The 21,304-nt window shown below is 36.0% G+C and overlaps 1 protein-coding gene across 2 annotated transcripts in view; it reads left to right on the top strand.

The window, feature by feature from the left end:
- Nucleotides 1–19,984, top strand: part of SECISBP2L (SECIS binding protein 2 like) — a 31,460-nt gene extending 11,476 nt beyond the window's left edge. The window contains exons 3-18 of one of the 2 annotated variants that reach the window (XM_049812488.1): nucleotides 829–1,153; nucleotides 1,632–1,767; nucleotides 2,196–2,425; nucleotides 2,514–2,538; nucleotides 3,336–3,451; nucleotides 5,364–5,495; nucleotides 6,048–6,131; nucleotides 7,198–7,365; nucleotides 7,530–7,671; nucleotides 9,326–9,495; nucleotides 10,721–10,853; nucleotides 11,849–12,011; nucleotides 12,702–12,922; nucleotides 13,573–13,727; nucleotides 14,200–14,419; nucleotides 15,401–19,984. In XM_049812488.1, the coding sequence (XP_049668445.1) occupies nucleotides 829–1,153; nucleotides 1,632–1,767; nucleotides 2,196–2,425; nucleotides 2,514–2,538; nucleotides 3,336–3,451; nucleotides 5,364–5,495; nucleotides 6,048–6,131; nucleotides 7,198–7,365; nucleotides 7,530–7,671; nucleotides 9,326–9,495; nucleotides 10,721–10,853; nucleotides 11,849–12,011; nucleotides 12,702–12,922; nucleotides 13,573–13,727; nucleotides 14,200–14,419; nucleotides 15,401–16,077 (3,097 nt within the window). In that variant the 3' untranslated portion in view covers nucleotides 16,078–19,984. Of the gene's footprint in view, nucleotides 1–828; nucleotides 1,154–1,631; nucleotides 1,768–2,195; nucleotides 2,426–2,513; nucleotides 2,539–3,317; nucleotides 3,452–5,363; nucleotides 5,496–6,047; nucleotides 6,132–7,197; nucleotides 7,366–7,529; nucleotides 7,672–9,325; nucleotides 9,496–10,720; nucleotides 10,854–11,848; nucleotides 12,012–12,701; nucleotides 12,923–13,572; nucleotides 13,728–14,199; nucleotides 14,420–15,400 lie in introns of both variants that reach the window. The other variant, XM_049812487.1, reaches the window with a different exon arrangement.
- The last annotated feature ends 1,320 nt before the right edge of the window (nucleotides 19,985–21,304 follow it).

The raw sequence follows: 21,304 nt of genomic DNA, 5'->3' as shown, positions 1-21,304 counted from the left end.
CAGCACTTTACTGCTGCTGCAGTTGAATAGGTAACAACAAAAATAATCCTTTAGTAACTGCCTGGTGCAGATCTGTAAAATTACCCTGAATTGTTACTTTTCCCATTCTCTTTTTCTAATATTTGGGCCTCTGCATTTTCTGTGTAGATGGTCTCCTGGTCTCTTGGGGGTTTGAAGAGAAAGAGAATTGGGTTCGTAGTTTCCAAGGTGGTGGTCTTGTAGTATGCTGTATCACAAATAAACACAGGAAGAAATGTCCACACTTGGTTTCAGTAGTAAGTTTGTAAATGCCTATTTTCATGTGTGCTTTTTAAGGCCTGCATTTTTGTAGCAATTCTGAACAAGGGTGAGTTGACAACTTAATATACTCAAGTGCTTGGCCCTGAGTTAGGTAATGAATGTCACTGTTCCATGAGTCTGCTAGTTTACCTTGTGTAAGCTTAGGTATCTGCTTAGGTTGTATGTGTTTTCTGAAGTGATGAAATTGTAATGAGCCCAAAGTACTTTTCAAAGGACATACCTACATTTTATTTCTAAGTTTAATGTTAGAAATTTAATAAGTTTATACAAATGCAGGATCGACAAAGATATTTATTTTGCACTTGAACGTAATGTAAGCTTGTGAATCATTTAATTAGTATCTCTAAGAAGTCCTGATAAATTTAAGTTCAGTTATTAAAAGCTAGGAGCTTGTGAAACAAATGAGTTGTGGTTATTTGGTTGTTTTGGGTTCTTTTTTTTTTTTTTTTAAGGGAGTGGTAGAGGTCTGAATTTCCTCAAGAGGGAAAAACTTACAGAGCACTTGTCTTTCCTTTTGTTTTTTTACAGACAGTTTCCATTATATAACAATGACATCAGATGGCAGCAACCCAACCCAAATCCTGCAGGACCATACCTTGCTTATCCTATAATATCTGCTCAACCACCTGTTTCTACAGAATATACATATTATCAGCTGATGCCAGCACCATGTGCTCAGGTCATGGGTTTCTATCATCCTTTCCCTACCCCCTATTCTGCACCCTTTCAAACAGCAAATGCAGTAAATACAGTTACTACAGAATGCACTGAGCGTCCCAACCCGTCGGGCCAGGTCTTCCCATTATCCAGTCAGCGGAGCAGAAGCAGTAACAGGGGGCCAGTCATACAAAAAGTAAGTCTGTTATAGGGTAAGTAGAACTGTGTAAAGAAAATATCTTTGCACAGGGCATTTCATTTGAGCAACAACATGTTTGTCAGTAATATCAATGGAAGGAAAGGTGGGCAGAAAAGGCGTTAATCAGAGTAGCAAAACTCTGTCTACAGAGATATCTTGTGGTAAAATACTTGATGAGTTTATAAAGCCTGTGAGTATAACATGGGAAACTCCCTTCTATTACCTCTCTGCTAGCTTGGTCTGAGCTTAGAATTACTTCACTAGAGAACAAAGGAAGTATACCCATACTTACTTTACCTTTTTTTGGTACTTCCACATCATAACAAACAGTTCATGATGAAAATACTGTGAAGAGATTAATAAATCAAATATTTTTATGAATATTTCCCTTAAACAAGTGGCTTCTGTAGAGAGTATTAGAACTTTTAATTGCTTTGTCTGATTACAACTATGTGTGGCTAATCTTTTCAAACAGCAACAGCAGTTACAGACACATATGAAAAATAAACGTCCTCCAGTGAAAAATGTTGCCACTCAAAAGGAGACTAGTTCATCAGGTCCTGAGAACAGATCAAAGATTGTTTTGTTGGTTGATGCATCACAGCAAACAGGTAATTTCTTTCTTGTGTTCTGGGTGTGTGAAATAACTAGAGCTACATGTCAGTCACCATCTTTTCTAAAAGAAGGTGGACCAGGTTTAGATGTGGCTTTTAAGAGGAATCTTTGCAGATCAAAAAGGTAATGAAGAAAAGGTGCTGATGGTTGCAGAGACCTACTCAATATGTCACGTCATAATGTTGCAGTGATATGGTACTCCTGCAGAAACTTTGCCACTGTCAGAAATGGACTCTTCTTAAGGGAGTTGATTAATAATAATAGTTGGACCTAGATGTAATTTGTTTAAATTCAGTGCTGTTTTTAATTTTATTAAAAGGAAATTTGACTTTGGCTTTTTCCATTTGTTTTTATGATGTGTAGGTTTTTCATGTTTTTTAACAATTCCTGCACAAGTAATTACTTTTTTTGTTATTTCTTGCAGACTTTCCTTCAGATATAGCTAATAAGTCACTTTCTGAGAGCGCCTCTGCAATGCTTTGGAAATCAAAAGGCAGGCGCAGAAGAACTTCTCACCCTGCTGCAGAGTCCTCTAGTGAACAGGGTGCAAGTGAAGCAGACATTGACAGTGACAGTGGCTATTGTAGTCCTAAGCATGGCAATAACCAGGCTGCAGCTGTGACTTCGAGAAATCCAGATTCTTGTGCAATGAATGTATGTAAACATAACTGAATAACTTAACTATATTTGTATCCTACAGACTAATAAAAATTACTAAAAAAATTTGTTTTTTCCTTTTCAGGTTGTAGAACCATCAATAAATACAAGTAAGCATTGTCTTAGCTGGTGAGCTGTTTAAAATTTGGCTGGGTCGCTTTTGTATTTTTGCTTCACATTTTGCTAGAAACCATCTCTCGATCTACTTCCAGCATGCTACTCTTAACTGATCAGATACTTCTGAAGATATGTCTTTAGTGTGATTTCTACCACTTCCACCAAAACCTCTAACTTGTTGAATGAACAAGGGTATAAGTAGCTGTCACTAATGATTTATCAACAGCTGCCTTTCTTTAAAGGATTAAAAAAGACAGAGACTGCAATGGAAGCATTCAGACAAAGCTGTATTTCTGCTGTATTTTATTCTCAAGCTTCCTTTCAGTGTTGGACTGCAGTTCATGCCTGGGTGGTAATAGAGCCAAAGAGTTTTCATTCTCTATTTAAGAAGCACTGATACTTTTTTAGAAGCTTTAAAGTAGTACTGTAACAGAAAAAATATTTTGATTAGTTTGCTAGTAGTGGGTAATGCTAGTGGCTATTATTTATTGCTGGACTGAAATTGGTATGGATGTGAACCTGAGATTTCCTTTGACTGCTTCTTGATGATCAGTTGTTGGCAATTTGTAGGTCTGTAATCTGACTCTTCCATAAAGGCAATTCTGCTAACATCTAGAAATAGCTACAGAATTAAATGTCAGAGAATTAGACTTTCTTGGAGAACTTTATTTGTATCAAAATTGTGTTCCTGGCTCAGATGGCATGTGTATTGTTGATGCATTCTGTCATACTAATTCTTAGATTTACTACTTTTTTATACTAATTTTCATAGATGGCACTTCTCTTTCAGCTGGTGTAAGCTGGACTAATGTAAATTCCCAGGGAACTCAAAAAAAACCTTGGATTGAAAAAACTCAGACCTTTTCTAGAGGTGGAAGACAAGCTGAGCAAAGAAATAGTTCACAGGTATGTTGTTAATGGTTCTAAATTTAAGCATTCTGTTTCTTGTAATATATGAAAATAAGGAATTTAAAATGGATTAAAAAATTAACATAAAAAGAATAATTGAAAACAGTGAACAAAAAGTGTAGAAACTCAACCTAAAAGTCAAGTTGCATATTCCTACCTTGTATGTTTCTTGAGCTAGCACTATATCATATATATATAAATTTTCATGTACTTGGCAATCTTCTGCCTATAGCCTGTTCTTTATATGTATCTACTTAGCAAGAACATTGCATATGTAAAGTAACTTGTGGAATGAAGACAGTGTGGGCGTAGGAAAGTTAGTTCAGTTTGACCCATTCATGTTTTAGAAGAAAAAAAAATATCTCAAACTTTCTAAATAAAGATTCTGATGTGATGGTGAACTAGAATCCTGTGTTCTCACTCCTTGTTGTCTTTGAAACTTTATTTTTTACGTTTATATTAACATACCATATTGTTAGCATTTTTAAGTGAAGTAAAATTGTTTTATGCTAAAACTGGAATATGTTTGTGAAATTTCCTTCAAGTGGGACAGGATTTCTGTAATTAGTATGCGAGGACAAGGTGGCCTTCCTGATTTTGATAGTCTGGTTTTACTGGGGGGGTGGTGTGCAGAGGTGGGGGCAGAGAGAGGGCTGAAATATCTGCCTTTGCTTAAACATAGGTTTTGCTTGAATGTTTGAGTTCAGTTACTGCAGACAAGAGTAGCTGATCTTATAAGTGGGAGCTTTATCATAGATGTGCCTGTATGCACAGATATGTGAGCTAGCTTGCCCTCTTCAGTTTTTTTAGAAGGAATTGTTAATTTGTCTTTAATCTTCCCATTTGGTATCTGTGGGTTTATTATATAAAGAAGCTTGTTGATGCTCATATCTGGCAGTGTAGCAGTTCTGAATCTTTTTATAACCTGTAGTCAAATCGGAGGCTTTTAGAAGCCACTATTTGTGGCTTATGGCATTGGGAGAGTAGGAAGTACCAGATTTCCTTTCATCCAGTTGCAGTTCAGACTCTAAATCTGGCAGTTATTTTAGATACTTAAAAACAAAGCTGGCACAGAGTTTTATGTGAGGTTTTCCCAGCCAAATTCACTGTACCTCAAGGCAGAATTGTCCTAGAAACTATCTTCCTTTGAAACTAAATTTGTACCAGGTCTGTAGGAAACTTTCTTGAGAAATACGCTAGTATGAGAGTGCCAGAATTTCAGATTCAAATCATGCTTTGCTTTCAGCCAACCAGTCTTGCACATGGGTTTCCACCAACCTTTCATGTAATAAACAGAAGAATGTTTATACCACTATACTGGGGTCTCTGGTCTTTAGAGAACTCTGCGCTTGTGCATTGTCATAAAACACATGTTGAAAAGGCAATAATTGCATGCAGACTAATTATATAGTGGGAGAAAGTTCTTTTGATTGATCAGGTTACAGACAGTTCCTCAGAATTCATGTCTGAGTTGTATGGATTCATCAGCAATTCATGTGGTTTTCTTTGTTTGGCCAAAAGGACCCTATTTATTTTTTTTTAAATCAGAAATCTGGAGATGAATGTATAGAGATACTGTATTTGGCTTGGGGGCTGGGGTGTGGGAATAATTGGTAGTATCTGTAGAATATGTGCAGTTGTAAAAAAAAAAAAAAAAAAAAAAAACACAACCAAAACAAAACACCACCAAAAACCACAACAAAAACCCCCAAACCAAAACAACCCCACCTCTGCCCCAAATAACCAAAAAAAACCTCACAAAACACCAGAGCACAGCTTATTATATCTAATTCCATAAAAACTGTACCTTCTTAGCTACTAATTAGCAGACATGAGAAATGCCTTACACGTGCACACACATCTTGAAAAATTGAAATTGCAAAGTGGTAATCGCATTCATTATTTTCAGTCTGGTTTCAGATGCAGAGACCACAGCACGTCTTCAGAAAGAAGGCAGAATTTGCAGAAACGACATGAAAAACCTTTAACTATAAGCCAGTCAAGCAGAACTGAGCAGAGTCCTGAACCTCTGTATTTTGAGGTAGTGTTGTATGAAAACTTTCTGCATTACAGTGATGCAAGTTGTGTGTAGAAAAAGTGATATTCTCAACAGGGAGAGGTTGCAAAACATCTGACGCCAAGAGGTGTACAATATAGTGCACTAATTTAATTATTATATGATGCTTTCATTTGTTGGATGTACAAAGACTTGTGTTTGGGTGTAGTGGAAAGTCTAAGAATTTAGAACTATCCATGATTGACAAATTAGATAAGCAACTTTGAAGTAACTTTTTCTGTTCACTTGTGAATAAAAATTACTCTGTTCTCTGGTTTATTCCCCTCCTCTCTAATTGTAATTGGATTTCTTTAATATAAAACATGAATAAATTGTTCTTTTTGAAAATGGTTATTCTGATACAGAAATATTTGTTAATTTTTTCATCACTTTCTATTTGTGTCACTCTTAAGCCTTTCTAGCTTATGTGGGACTTCAGGATTCAATTCATTCTTCTAGCTTTGGCCATTTCAGTTGATGCTTTTCATGTGACTTTTGGTTCTGTTCTCTTCACTCCTTAATTTGTTTATTGTTCAGGATGAAGATGAGTTTCCAGAGCTAAATAGTGACAATGGCAGCAGCAAAAGTAGTAACATCCAGCAAAAGATTTCACCCAAAGTAGTAAGTAATTATTTTGTTTTACAAAGCATTTTTAAGTTGTTCTGAGACTACTTGATTGTGTAATTTTTTTTGAGTCTCGGCTACAATACTGATAATGTGGTAATTGTGATGTTCTTAGGGCATTTGTTACCAGTTTTGGATGCTAAAAAAATGGCAATTAAAATAAGTGGTGCAGAGAACCTCTCTTTAAAAAAGACTGCTGGATTTTTGCCTGCTAATGAGATCATTAGCAAGTGAAACTGTAAGATACATATGATAGATGCTTAGAATCATAGAATATCCCAAGTTGGAAGTAACCCTTAAAGATCATCAAGCCCAACTCCTGACTTCTCCATCTCACTGACGGTTTCTCACAAGTTTTGTGTTTTTTGAAGTTGCATGCTAAATTTTGGGTGAACAGTAGATGAAACAGGATTTTTGAGATTAAAAATAGTTTTGAGGATTATTGAGCTTTCTTTGTGTTAATACATAAACTACATCCTGGTTTTTCTTTGACTTAAAAGGGTTTGCATTCAGACTGATGCTTTGATGCAGACTTTTCTTAAAATTGTTAAATCTGCAAAGACGTAGTAATGGTGTCAATTTTAAAAATGATTACGGTTTGTGCAGCTTATTCTGAAATGAAAATAAACTAAACTTTATCTGCTTTCAGGCTGTAGAAACAGTTGTTGGAAAGATGCTCTTTTAATACCTGATCTACTTGTACAGTTCTGCAACAAAATGTTTATCTAGACTACTTAGTCTATTTGGCTGCTTTCCAGGAAAATGAAGTCCTACATGAAATCTTCACAGGGGGAAAAAAAAAAAACCAACCCACTTCCTTATTTAGCAGCCAGACTGGAAAACCTTCTGAAGGCATAATTGGAGACAAATATAATAGTTTTCCCATACAAAAATTATAAGTTTCTAGTTTTACTACCTTACTGTCTCATCTAGCTTTACTTAATAATTGGGATGTCATATTGCTGACCAAAGCAGTAGTTCATTTCTGGAGTACCACATTTCCTATGGTCTTGAGAGAAAGGTCTTTAATTGTGTTGTGTTGTTTTGTTTTTTTAAATCCTAGTTGGATGACTTACCAGAGAATTCTCCAATCAATATAGTCCAAACTCCTATTCCCATTACAACCTCTGTACCAAAGCGTGCAAAAAGTCAGAAAAAGAAGGCCTTGGCAGCAGCACTTGCGACAGCTCAAGAGTATTCAGAGATAAGCATGGAACAGAAGAAACTTCAAGTGTGTAGCACTGTCTGTCCCTGCCTCCTCCCCCATAGTTGGTTAAGAGTAGTATCAGTTAGCTGTTGCTCCTCTTTTTCTATAATAGCAAGAATCTCTTTGTAAAGAATGTTTTGCAGGCACTATTTCCTTGTATTTATCAGCATGTGATGTTTTTGTTATAGGAGGCTTTATCAAAAGCGGCTGGAAAGAAGAGCAAGACCCCTGTTCAGTTAGATTTGGGTGACATGTTAGCAGCTCTTGAAAAGCAGCAGCAAGCAATGAAAGCTCGTCAGATCACCAACACCAGGCCCCTCTCATACACAGGTATTGCTAATCTGCTTGACTATTGCTAAATGCATTTTGTGACAATACAAATGTGATTAAGCATCTTAAATATGCTTTTTTCTGTCAAGTTTTAGTTTTTTAATATAAACATAATAAAAACCTGAGAAAACTTTCTTAATGCATTTCTCAAAAAATTCACCTGTGCTTTCTTCTTCTGAGCTGCAGTATGCAATGGTGAAAGTGCATGTAGAAACTGAGGACAAACTTCTCTTAAAAGATCTACTATTCAAAATTCAGGATTCATGTCTTGAGAGTAATTCAGTGCTGCAATGAGTATGTGAAAAGGTCTGTATTGGGTCAAACCAAACGTCTACTACAGATACTACAGAATTCGCTTTGAAAGCAGCTTAGAGAGGATACCTGTGACTATGATACAGAGGGATACCTCTCCAGGATATTCTTCCTGCCTCTACTAACTATAGTTCAGGGCCTCCTGACCCAAGGCTTTCTCAAACCAAATCTGTTTCTTAAACTAGTGATTACTATCCCGTGCTCTTGCTGTCCATAAGGTCCAATGGCAGTGAATTCTAACCTTACTACATGCTGTATGGAGAAGCTCTTCTTTCTACTGTGGTTTTTTTGGGGGTGGGGTTCAGGGTTGGGGTTTTTTGTGCCCCACTCATAATTTTGCTAGCTTTCATAGCCTTTGTATCGCAAAGAGACTGAGCAATCATTCCCTGCTTTCCTCACCTATGGTTCTTGGAGGTCTGTCATCTCTCTTCTAGTCTGAAGAGTCCTAGTCTATTTATTCCACTGTGGAATCATGTTTTTTCTGATAATCCATATCGCTTTCTGTGTACCTTCTTGTAGTTCTGTATCTTTTTGAAAATAAGGATGATCAGACATGCACAGAATGTTAAGTTGTAGTTCCATCATGAATGTATGCAATGGCTTAATTACACTTTTTTGTTCTCTATTTCTGTATCAACACTTAACATTAAGTTAGCTTTTTTGTGCTTGCTACTGAACACAGAATTGACATTTTTGTAGTTATCTATTATAGCCCATGAATCTCATTCCTAGGCAGTAGTATGTAGCCTAGAGTCCTTCGTTATGCACATAGTTACCATTTTCCCTCTTGTGTGTTGCTTCAGTTACCTGCTTTGAGTTTCAGCTGTGTTCAAACATTAATTCAAGTTGGCAAGCTTATATCAAACAAAGCTCGGCAAAGAATAATTGGCATTTCCATTGGAGACTGCATTTGTTTTATTCTCTTTTTTGCAGAAGATACACTTAATGCATGTTGCACTCTCATCTGTTTTGTCCTGTCAACTACTCAAGTCTTTGACAACTAAAAATCAATGTTTGGATAAATATTTGCAACTTCTTTTACTATTATCACCTTACTAATAAAGCTATGTGTAGTCATTTGAGAGAGATCCCTTACTAGTATTAAAGTAACTTCTTTCCTGGAATCCATAGCTTCCTAAAACATGAGGCTAAGTTGAAGAAAGCATAAAACCATCTGGAAGCAACAATATCTGATGATGTAATCTTCCTGTCATTATGAACTGCTTTTTTTTCCCAAGGAAGGAGAATGTACTTTGAGAATTCATCAGTGGAAATTCTGAAAACAGTGTTGAAATAAAGTTGACATGTCTTTTGGTGAAACTAATATCTTTTTTGTATTTAGTTGGCAGTGCTGCTCCCTTTCATACCAAAGACTCTGCCAACAGAAAGTCCTTAACAAAGGGACAGCCATCTATGGGTTGCCTTAATCCTTTGGATTCAACTGCCCCAAAAGTGAAAAGAGGAAAAGAAAGAGAGATTGCAAAACTGAAACGCCCTACAGCACTTAAAAAGGTAAACATATCAACCCTGGAGTGTCTTGACTCGCACTCATACTTCAAAAATAAACTGGTATTTTCTTACTTGAGGATTAGTGACTATGAGCATAGGGTGAGGGAGTCATGAGCTTCTGCCTTTAGTTCCTGTTACAGTGATGTCCTGTTCTTTAGATCTAGGCATATAGCATATCTTTTATACAGCCACAATTAGTTGAAGGTGAAATAAATCTATCTCAATACAGATTGCAAGGATTTTTTTAACTATAAGTGCTAGGACATATGGGAAAACGTGCATGTTTTTTTGTATGTTTTTGAATCCTAGTTTGTAGTGCAATGTAGTATGCTAACACTAAATTTTCCTGCTCTTTTATTAGAGATGGGTATAGAACTTGAAGTAAAAACATGATTTTTAATTGAGTAAATTTAGAAATAATTGGGTTTATATATGCATCCACACATAAAGTAGGTATATACACAGAGAATACAGTACATTTGGAAATCAGAAGGTAAAATACAAAAAAACTAGCCCTAAAAAAAGAAAGTGAAAGCCTTTTTTTAAAAAAAAAAGGCATGAAAGTCACCTGTATTCCTGTACCACATTTCTTATCAAGATCACTTTGATACAGGCAGTTAAAATCTGGTAAAGCTGTGTTTGTACAAAGCTTGGCTTTGAGTATGTCGCCTTTTTTTTCCCCTCTCCAGCAATCTTTTTTCTGACTTATCCATGATCTACTTGAGTTAGAGAAATTCACAGCTACCTCTTCAGAACTGTTTTCTAAACTTGGTTGTCAATGCCTTTATGTTGGTGGTGTTATTTATTGTAGCAATACCAATATATCCATGGCTGCTTACCTTTGCACTTTCTTTTATAGAAACGATTCTATCTGTTGTGGTGCTTCACAAAGATGACTAGTATTCCTGTATAAGGTGTTTTTTTACGGGGTGGGGATGGGGAATTGTTAATGAATGAGTGTTAATGTATCAGAAGCTGTGAAAGTACTTTAAACTGTTGAAAGCACTATTTACGTAGAAGTATGAGAGGATTGAGCATACCATCTGTAAAATGCTGGAATGAAATACTGTTTGTGATCAAAGAGGAAACTGAAATAATCTCAGGGTCTTTTGCCCTGGCATGAGTAGGAAGGTTCAAATCAACTTGGTTAACTTTATGTTCAGTCAAATGGACATTTTTCTTTACAGGTATCACTAACTTTCAGATACTGATTTGATTTTGTTCCTAGATTATTTTGAAAGAGAGAGAAGAGAAGAAAGGCCGTTTATCAGCTGACCATAGTCTTTTGGGATCTGACGAACAGAAAGAGGTTCATATAAATTTGACTGCTGATCAGTCTCAGGAGTTGGCCTCTCAAGAAGGTTGGTCTATCTCTCTAGTCCCCTGCCCTCCCCCCCGCACTGTACTGATCTGCTTATTTTAATATTTTGTCTTTCTCTTTTTATGCAACACAATTTATTGATGTTACCATTTGACCTTTTTTAACATGAAATACTAGGAATTGGAACCCTCTTCTAAAATATCTTGTCTGTCCTTCAGCTGTGGAAGGTTCAGGAAGCATGGGTTCTAAGTACATAATCTCTGTACAGTCTTTTAATAAATTTCTCTTGAGTAGGTATTCCCAACATGTCAGAGTTGATAGCATTTTTGATAAGCGGACAAAATGTGACCTGTTGTCGACCATGCCATGCTAATTGCAATGTTTTTTAATGATAAGCATACTGAAAGCTTTCCTGATATAGAAGTTGCAAATGACAAATAAGGTTTTGCAGTTTGTTGAACACTACTGTAAGTCAACTGCAATGTCTGGACTGTCAATTTGCAGCAATAGCTCTGAGCAACTGGAAAACTACAAAGAATTTTCAATGTCTTTGACATGTTTGGCGTGGGGTGGGGAAGGAGGTGTCTATCAATATTCCAAAAAGTACTGCTTCAGAACTTTTCTTCTGAATGACCTGACTGACTTCACCTAACTGAAGATAAGTGTGAAAATCTTAAAAATTCTAGGAATAAGTTTGTAAAATATTATATATATGTAAATAGTAAAGAATTATTGGAAGAAGTTGTAACATTTAGGCAGGTTTTCCCTTCTGTTCTATCCATTGCCCAAACTAAACTTTGGATATTTTATAATCAATATTCAAATATTGCTTATTTACCCAATGTATGCGGAGTATTGTGTATGTGCTTGTTTTGTTTCCCCCCTCCTCAACTACCCCTCCAGGGAAGAATATTGTTTAGTGTTTTCAGAATGTAATTTGGAAAAAGCAAGGGAGTGACATGTAAGAACTGTGATGCTGTTTCTTCTATGTGAAAATGTCTCTGCATTTTACAGTGTTTCAAAATTGTCTTTCAGAAACTGGACTAAGTATGCCTAGTGATACTTCACTTTCACCAGCAAGTCAGAATTCTCCATACTGTATGACCCCAGTGTCACAAGGTTCACCTGCTAGTTCTGGAATAGGCAGTCCAATGGCATCTTCTGCAATAACCAAAATTCACAGCAAGAGATTCAGAGAGTAAGAGTTTTGCATTATTAATTCAGTCACCTTCATCTTTTAAGTGTGGATAGGTTTAGTTGACTTAGGAGGAGCTACCTTTTCTTCAACAAAAGTTTCTGCAAGTATTTTCTTTTTTCTTTTTTTTTTTTTGCTATAGGTGGGTTGCTCTGTGTGTGTGTGTGTAGATATACGTATCCAAATGTGTGTGTGTGTATATATATGTGTACACACGCATGCTTTGGACTTTCTTTGGTTGCTGCAATAAATAAGCTAGGTGGAAGTATTCTCTAAAAATCTTTTTTAAAGGAGGACTACATATACTTTGGATGGGAAAGGAAGGAATACTTATGAACGCTGAAAATACTATAATAGTCACTCCTAATACATTACTGCTTTTTTATTAATGTATCTTTATAGAGTACCAAATTAAGGAAAAGGATAGTTGCTTGTGGCACTTATTGGAGTATTTCTTTGTATTTTGTAATATTCTTTTTGACTGACTTCTTGAGGTAAGGGATGTTACTGGAAATAGAAATGTTTTCAGGATGTATTTTTAACTTATAGTATACAATTTGATTTTTAAATCCTTTTAATAACAGATTAACTGTTCTGAGGAAGTAAAATTATTTTTCTTTGGTAAAAGAAAAGGCTCAGTGAAATAGTAGTGATTATGTGCTATGATAATATTTGATGTTTTTGAATTTATAGATACTGTAACCAAGTTCTAAGTAAAGAAATAGATGAGTGTGTGACTCTATTATTGCAAGAGCTTGTCAGCTTCCAGGAACGGATTTATCAAAAGGATCCCATGAGAGCTAAAGCAAGGAGAAGACTTGTTATGGGGTTGCGTGAGGTTACTAAGCATATGAAACTAAACAAGATCAAGTGTGTTATCATATCTCCCAACTGCGAAAAAATCCAGTCAAAAGGTATAAATGATAAAACAAGTGGTGCGCTTAACTGTTTACAGTTTTCTTGTGCTGATTAGCAAGGTTAGAAGTATTTTTTAGTTACTGTGTATGATGTAACCCTTCCACAATCAATTGTGTAGTTGTCACTCTGCATTCATTCTTTTCTACTCCATTATGGAAGAAACTCATTCACGAGGGGTGAAAAGCTTAAAGAAAAATGGATATTATAACACATAGAATAGACTTCAATTTTATTGCATTCAGTCTTTGATACACCTAGAGTCCTGAGCTCTGGGTGCTCTTAAGGAGGATTCCTTAAGAGGAATGTGAATTGGTTAGTTAGCCAACCAACATGTTTTGCCACAACCAGAAACGTAAACAGAGGCTTCCTAAGATATGAGAAGAGCAAAGCTCTGCTCAAGCAAATAGTTGTGAAAAATTGTGGTTTAATTTGTGTGCAGGACTAACAGACAATACAGAATATTGCCTTGGTCTATACTCACTCACTATACTTGAAATGTATAGCTTGTTATCCTGTAGGACATAGTAGCTAGTGATTGTGTGTATTGAAGTTTTACTGACTAATTACAGTTAAAATGGGAGAGTTGTATTGCACCATGCTATGACTTTAACTGACTAAATATTTATTTAAAATTGCTTTCTTCAAGGTGGACTAGATGAGGCTCTATATAATGTAATAGCCATGGCACGGGAACAAGAAATTCCTTTTGTCTTTGCTCTTGGCCGTAAAGCTCTTGGCCGTTGCGTGAACAAGCTGGTTCCTGTTAGTGTAGTGGGTATCTTCAACTACTCAGGTGCTGAGGTAAGTAATTCCATTCACATAAATGGCTGGAGTAAACAATTATGTTTCTTGTACTTAAGAATTGATTTGGCATGGAGAGCACACCTAACTAATACGCATTTGATAATGGCCCTGACCTATATTAGGGTGTGTTTTTATTTGAAATTCAGTATTTATAGAACTGAGAGACTGTTGAAACACTTTGGTCACAACATCTCTGTAGCTTTCAAATAGACTTAAATGCCATCTGAAATACTCTGGAAAGCTTAACATTGTAAGAAAAACAGTATCTTTAAGTATGTCTCTTCAAAGTTGGTAAACGTGGAGTGGTGTTTTTATTTAATACAGAGAACTAATTTTTAGTTGAAGTAAAGGTATTTGGTCTTGATAAGCTTAGGGCTCACTATGTGGTATACCTTTGACTAAGAGGAGTAATTTAAAGTGAAAATTCTTAGTAAGTACTACTGATTATAAAAACTGCCTTCATACTTAGGACCTATTTAATAAGCTGGTATCGCTGACTGAAGAGGCCAGAAAAGCATACAGAGATATGGTTGCTGCAATGGAACAGGAACAGGCAGAAGAAGCCTTGAAGAATGTCAAGAAGGCACCCCATCATATGGGTCATTCTCGTAACCCCTCTGCAGCAAGTGCTATCTCATTCTGTAGCGTTATTTCTGAACCTATATCTGAAGTGAATGAGAAAGAATATGGTAAGTGTGTTAAAACTTACTTCTGTAATTAGAAGCTGGAATTTTCCAAACGTTGCTTATTGCAAAATGTAGCTAAAAATAGAATATTTCTTCATAATTTACGGTATTATACAGTTTTCAGGGATAAGAGAAAATTGGTTAGTCTTCAGGTAGTTTTTTAAGTTATCCCCCCTGCCCCTATCGAAAATAATAATTTTAATTTCTAATCCTCAGAAGTGTTACAGTTACCTAACTTTTATCACTGGAGGTGGCTTCTGTAGTTTTATTGAACTGGTATAAAACTGGTACCAAACACAGAACTGATTATATGATGGAAGAAAAACTAATGATAAAGGATAGGAACTAAATTATTGAGGTCTCTGAAAATAGGACATGTAGCTTAAATTTTGAAACTTGACATGGCAATGAGTGATTCTAGTGTGTGAAAAAGGCCAATTTATTTATCCAGTTGCTTAAGCCCAGATGACAGAGGTGATAAAAGGGAGAATGCTTGTTTGAAGTCAGACTTCCTTTTTTTTTTAGTCTTATGGTGAATTGAAAAGAATACAGTCTTGGTTTAAGTTTGAGACACCACAAAAGAATTAACTAAATCTGTTAAATGTTTTTTTGAAAAATCCTTAAACAGATGACTTAATACTGTGGCAATTTTCTGCTTTTAATTTACACCTGAGAGTAACTTTTTTGTTTACACTCACCATTATATTTGGTGCTTCCACAGTTTACACAGGAAACTTAAGTGCACAAAATTTCAACTTTGTTTTAGGATGCTGTAAAAACCCAAAATTATTCACAGCTCTTTCTCTTGTTGCTCCCTTTCCCTTCTTCCCCCATCTTCTAACTGAAATTTTTCTAGCAAGTGTAGAATAATGTTAAAATTATGAGCTCCTATTGCTATTTAAACAATTCTGGAATGTTCAGGATAAATATTTTTATATAGAAAGAATTAATGTTTTCTACTTAAACTTCTTTTGAAACTTGTAGAAACAAACTGGAGAAATATGGTGGAAACATCTGATGGGTTAGAAACCTCTGAAAATGAGAGAGAATCCTCATGTAAGACTGCAGTACCAGAAAAAGCTGGTAATGGTCAAATTGAAAAAGCCACTCTTAATATAAAACAACCACCTCTGGCTACAACTGGCACTACCTCAGCAACAAATCATGGAAAATCTACACCAGGTGACAAAGATGAGGTAAAACCAGATGACAATTTGGAATGGGCCTCACAGCAGAGCACAGAAACAGGATCACTGGATGGCAGCTGCCGAGACCTTTTGAATTCCTCCATGACCAGTACCACCAGTACTCTTGTACCAGGAATGCTAGAAGAGGAGGAGGAGGAGGAAGATGATGAGGAGGAGGATTATGCCCATGAACCAATTTCTGTAGAGGTTCAGCTTAATAGCAGAATTGAATCTTGGGTTTCAGAGACCCAGAGAACTATGGAGACTCTTCAGCTTGGGAAGACCCTTAGTGGTGCTGAAGAAGATAATGCAGAACAAAGTGAAGAGGAAGAAATAGAGACTTCTGAGCAGGCTGATCCAGTCACTGATGGTGAGGAATGGACAAATGATAAGCACGCAAGTAACACTCAACATAAACCCACCATCTGCAGTTCTCTGAATAAAGAACACACAGATTCCATCTATATGCCGTAAAAAATAAGCAGGAACTCAGGAACTTTTTAGAAATAATATAAAAACTAACTGTTGTAAAGGTTGCAGCCATTATTTCATAAGCTTCATCTCAACATTTTGCACTGTTAAACATTTAATATGTGTATTTAATTCACAACAATATTTTTGTAGCTGTCTGTTACTTGTTTGATTTAAAAACTAGCTTAGCTCTTAATATCTATTTCCCAGAATAGAAACTGTGTGGAAAATTTGTCAGTAAGTATTCATTTGATCTTTTGTAAAAGGAAACATCTTGTAACTGACCAGTTTTAAGCAAAATTCTTTCAAGATGTGACTGTTTAGTTCATTTCAAACAGACAACCTACATTAAGACTGACAAATTACTGACACTTTACATGGGTGTGTTATGGTGTTATGCCAGGCATGTCAGTGTATTTGGCCATGATTTTCTAGTCCTATCTAGAAATAAAAGTAAAACTTTGGTTCTCTTTAAAGAAAAGCTAGAAAACCCCATTTTCAGTCTTAATGAAAAGTAAATCCTAGAGAAATCTATGTATGATTCTTATGCTAAGATAGATGCAGCTTTTTAGTTGGTGAATGCATTCTTAAAAAGCTGCTGGTGATCGAGATGGTTACAATAAGCTATAGCAACTTTGATTCCAGAAAAACTTTAAACCAGAGGGATATAATTAATGTTTTGGGTTTTTTTTTTTACAAGGTGGAAATATTGCATAAAAAAAAACAGGAGAGAAAACAAGAATTCCCCATGCTCTCCAAAGTTGCTGTCTGCCAAACCACACTAAGTGAATCATTAACCATAATCCCTGTCCAGGGCTTTTAGTAAACTGATGACTTCCTCTTCCTCCTGTCGCTTACCTCAGGAATGCTATTTTGCATATTGTAATCCACATAACACTGCAAAAAGCAAGAATAATCCTTTAACAGCAGGTGTGAATGATATGGTGGGTCAATTTTTCTACATGTTCATCTGCATGCTTTGATCCTGGCCACCCTCATGTTGAATTCAGGATATATCTTTACAACTCTTAATCAAAACGTGATCTCTTTTTGTCTGTTTTCACAGTTGTAGCAGCTTTAGGAGTTGACCTCTAGAGTAAAAAAGGAAGTAGTTATTCCAGGAAAGGAGGAAGTGCCCTGTAGTATGGGGAGGTATTTCAGTGGTTCAGAGGTAAAAGAAACAAAAATAGGCCCTCCCTGAAACGTACAAGTTGCTAGAGAATTGTTCTGTGTTTTTGTTCTGAATATTAAAGTGAAAACCATTAACTGATGATGAATTCATTTCAGGTTGAAGATGGAGTATGTGTCTGAACCTTGCATGTAAGGAGTCTGTTTTCCATCTTTGTCTTTTATTGGCAAGGGAGGTACTGAAACTGCCAGCAGCAGGAGCTTCACTACAAGAGTGGCCAAAGAGTAACTCACATGAATAACACTTTTATAGGAAACATATGTTCCTCTTAATTCCACTTCATTTTTCTTGATCACTTGTATCGAAATGCATAAAAATCCTCTGGGTAGGCTGAAAAACACAAGAAATGGGTAGCTTAGGTATTTAGTCCACACTTACTAATATGGGACCAACGCTTATAGTACTAGTGATGCTGGCATTTTAAGTTGCACTGGGAAAATAAGACTCCAGGTTTAGAAATACTCTACCCCTGGGGTTTTTTGGATGCTAATGAGAAAAATTGAAACAGTGTGTATTATGTAAATAATGCTTTGATAGGTATAGGCATAGCAAATGCTATGTAGATAAGCAGTAGAGAGCTGCTAGGACAACTGGCTGTTCTGTTGTGTTCTTAGTTCCTTAATGTAATCTTCCTAGATGTTAGAACAGGTATTTTATAGGAAAACAAAGACTAAGGAATGATGCCTCCTGAATGTTAAACCTTTTACTGTACGTATGGCAGATTTCTACTGTCTGTATCTTTTGAAAGAGTTTTTGCTTTAGGAAATGATAAGTGTTTGAACTGCTGACAAGCAAAACTTGCCCTTGGATGTGTAAGCACATGTCTTGATGCCAGCTGAGTGTATACACTGAGGGCAAAACTTCACTAGAACCTTGAAAAACAAAGGTGTTTGTAATTTTTCCTTTTGCTTTTTCAGTGCCAGTGATTCAAATAACTTTTGATCTTGAAGTATTAACATCAAAGGCGCATCTTTTTGTATGTCTTTTCTGAACTTGGACTGTCATTTTAAAGTTTTCTGACATTTGTATCAAAGAAGTCTTGTAATATTCAGCCCACTATTTAACTGCAATTTTCCTACAGGTTTAATAGAGTTCTTGAAGGTGATATAGCACTTCTAATATCTCTCAATTTGCCAGCAAATAGGGAACTAGTCTCTTTTTAAAATGTGGTAGATCACCCTTAGAGGAGCAAACTGAAACTGAGTAAAGGAAACTGGTTTTAGTGCTTCCTTTTTGATAAGCTAGGACTGAGCAATAACTGTGAGAATGAAATTGCAGTTCCTTTGGGAGTGATCCATTTGCATCTAAAATTAGGGAAGTTCCTTGCCACTTGAAGCACTTGAGGAGAGTATCTCACTGTGGTAATTTTGATTCTGTTATCACCAGAATTTAAAAAGAAAGCATACAAATGTTTTACAATACCACGATTTTTTTAAAAAGTAGCTGAATTTCTATTTCGGTATAAAAGTATGCAGTTTACTATACAGGTTGCTACTGTCCCCAGGAAAAGATGTTTCTGTAGTTACAGGTGTATAGATATTTTTGTTGTGAAATTGATTATTTGGAAAACAAATCTACTTTTCTTAAGACATTCTTTATAGAAATGATTTCACCACTTAATTTATCTGGTAAAATCAAAAATAATGTATCTGTGGTAGGGGTAGGGACCTTTAAAACTGATAGAGGTGGCTATGTATACAGCCTATTTATATAAATACTTTAAGTATCTCTGTCAAAATAATAATAATAAAAAAACATGGATTACAAATATGTAAAAGGGAGAAATTCTGAAGAGCTGTTGTCCTTAGTTGGACCAAGTAACAATGTCTGAGTAAGGTTAAGGACCTGATCCTGCTAATACACGCTTAAGAGCATTAGTTCCACTGGCTTAAATCTGTGGCCTGTTTATCTGCTTAAGTTGTGTGCTTAAGTTATAGGATTGGAGCTAAACAGTGACAGAGGGTATTGACCTGTGTTTTAAAAATTCATTATAGAAAATGTTCAGTAATGCACTTGTTGGTGTTCTTCTGGTAAAGATAAGAGGTGTCTTTATGCTCATTTGGGTGGGTGGGAGCTTACATAATGTGATTCTGTCCAGTTCTTTAACACAAGCTTAAATTTTAATAATGTTACTTTAAATATGTATGTAAAAAAAGTATTATTGTTTGAAAAGCTGCTGTTTGCTGAAACTGTCATTAAGTATTTCCTGTGAAGTTGTGCCAACTAATGAAACTGAGTTGATTGCAATGTTAGCCATTTAAAAATTGGACATGACTATTTGTTAACAAAACAAAAACCAGCAGAAGCAAGCCATAAAAACAAGTAATGTGGGTTTTCTACCCACCCTGCCACACACACAAGGAAATGTAAGAATGTCTAACCTGAAACTTCCTTGCCAATGAATGGTAATGCTGAAATTAGACACCTAGTTGGCACAGCCCACCTTCTAAATGTTCATGAATAGTTCATATATTTTACTTTTAAATAGATTCTAATAAGGAAAGCTGTTTAATGTCTTAAAATTTATAGTAATATTTAGGTTAAAGCAGTAGAAAAATCATTATGAAATACAATATGAAGGGTTTTGTTCCATTTCTTTTTTGCTGTATGAAGGATAATTGTTCTGTCTACCGTACTTTTGGAGTAATAACAGCTTTTTTGCACTATGTAAATACTAGTGGGGATTCTTCCATAACTAATAAAAATGATTGTAGAAATTTATGGCTCTGTTACAGCGATATGTTTGTTCACAACTACTTTATCCTGAGTTTGTTTGCTAATGCTGCCCTTCTACTACAGGAGGTGGAAGAGGATTTTTTCACACCATGGAGTCCAGGTCTCTGTTGTCATGTACCATCTCAATGATGACCAGAAAAACATTATATAGAAAAACCTACTATGGAAATAATATTTTACTTAAGAGTAAAAGAGTAAGAATAACCACAGGCACTTCCAAAAACTAGGATTTCTTGCATGCTGCTAGTGTATGAGAATTTAAGTTGATGTGTCTTTATTGTTATACTGGTGCATGAAGTCACCTTTGGAAAATAACACAAAGTTCTCGGCATGTTGTCCCCTGTTCTCCAGTGACTCACTGGTTAACTGCTCACACTTCCCTGGCTCTAGTAACAGTGTCATTAACTGGTTTTGCAACTCCCACGTGTGAGAATATTTGTAGCAATTCAAAAAGGATACAGCTTCATCCTGTAATTTTGAATTTTCTATTTGTGTTCCTTAACTCTATTTCAATTCTGCTATTGCAGTTGTCTTCTGTTGAAAGTGCTTTTGTTACAAACCTTACTTTGTAGGTGCTGTCACTTGCTGTCAAAATTACACCTCGCATCTGTGTTTTGCCTGTGTCTTCTCAACCTGATAGGAGTTTTAGAAAGTACAAAAAAGGTGGCACCCTGTGACTTGTGCTATGGAAGTGACAAGATAATTAATTACCCCAAAGCCTTACAAACTGAATTTTCTTCTTCCTCTCCCTTTCTTCACCATTTAAGAAAACTAAACATTTTCTAGTGCCCTTGAGGAAAGTTCCTTGCCTCTATTGAGAATTTTTTAAATGGGTGCTTTACAGTGCTGCACACAGAGAACCACCACCACAAGAAAAAAAAAAATTCTCCTGCTATTGCTGCACTGAAGTTCCTCAAACAGCACTAGCATTGCCTACACTCGAAGAGCAACTTGGGCTCTCGGATACCAGGTTGATACTGACTGAGCTGGAATTTTATGGATCTGCATGTCTGTAATGTGGAGAAAGACCCCAGTCAGTCAGATGGCACTATTTATGCAACAAAGATTGCTCTTCAGATTTTTAGGATCACTATGTATAAAAGTTAGGGGCTTTGGGGTTTTGGGTGTTTTTTTTTTTGGGGGGGGGGAGGGGGCCTTGTGTGTGTGGTCCAATAGTGCTTTAAAAAAGGCCCGAGCAAACCCCAAAGGAAATGATGGAGCTGAAGACTCATCACCTTCTGGTGTCTTATGAGTTAGTACAAAATGCAGGGAAACCGAAGCTGGAATGTACTTTCTGGCAACAGC

Source organism: Accipiter gentilis, chromosome 10, assembly GCF_929443795.1.
Source record: "Accipiter gentilis chromosome 10, bAccGen1.1, whole genome shotgun sequence".
In the NCBI taxonomy this organism is placed as follows: domain Eukaryota; kingdom Metazoa; phylum Chordata; class Aves; order Accipitriformes; family Accipitridae; genus Astur; species Astur gentilis.
This window is presented reverse-complemented; position numbering and strand designations above follow the sequence as displayed.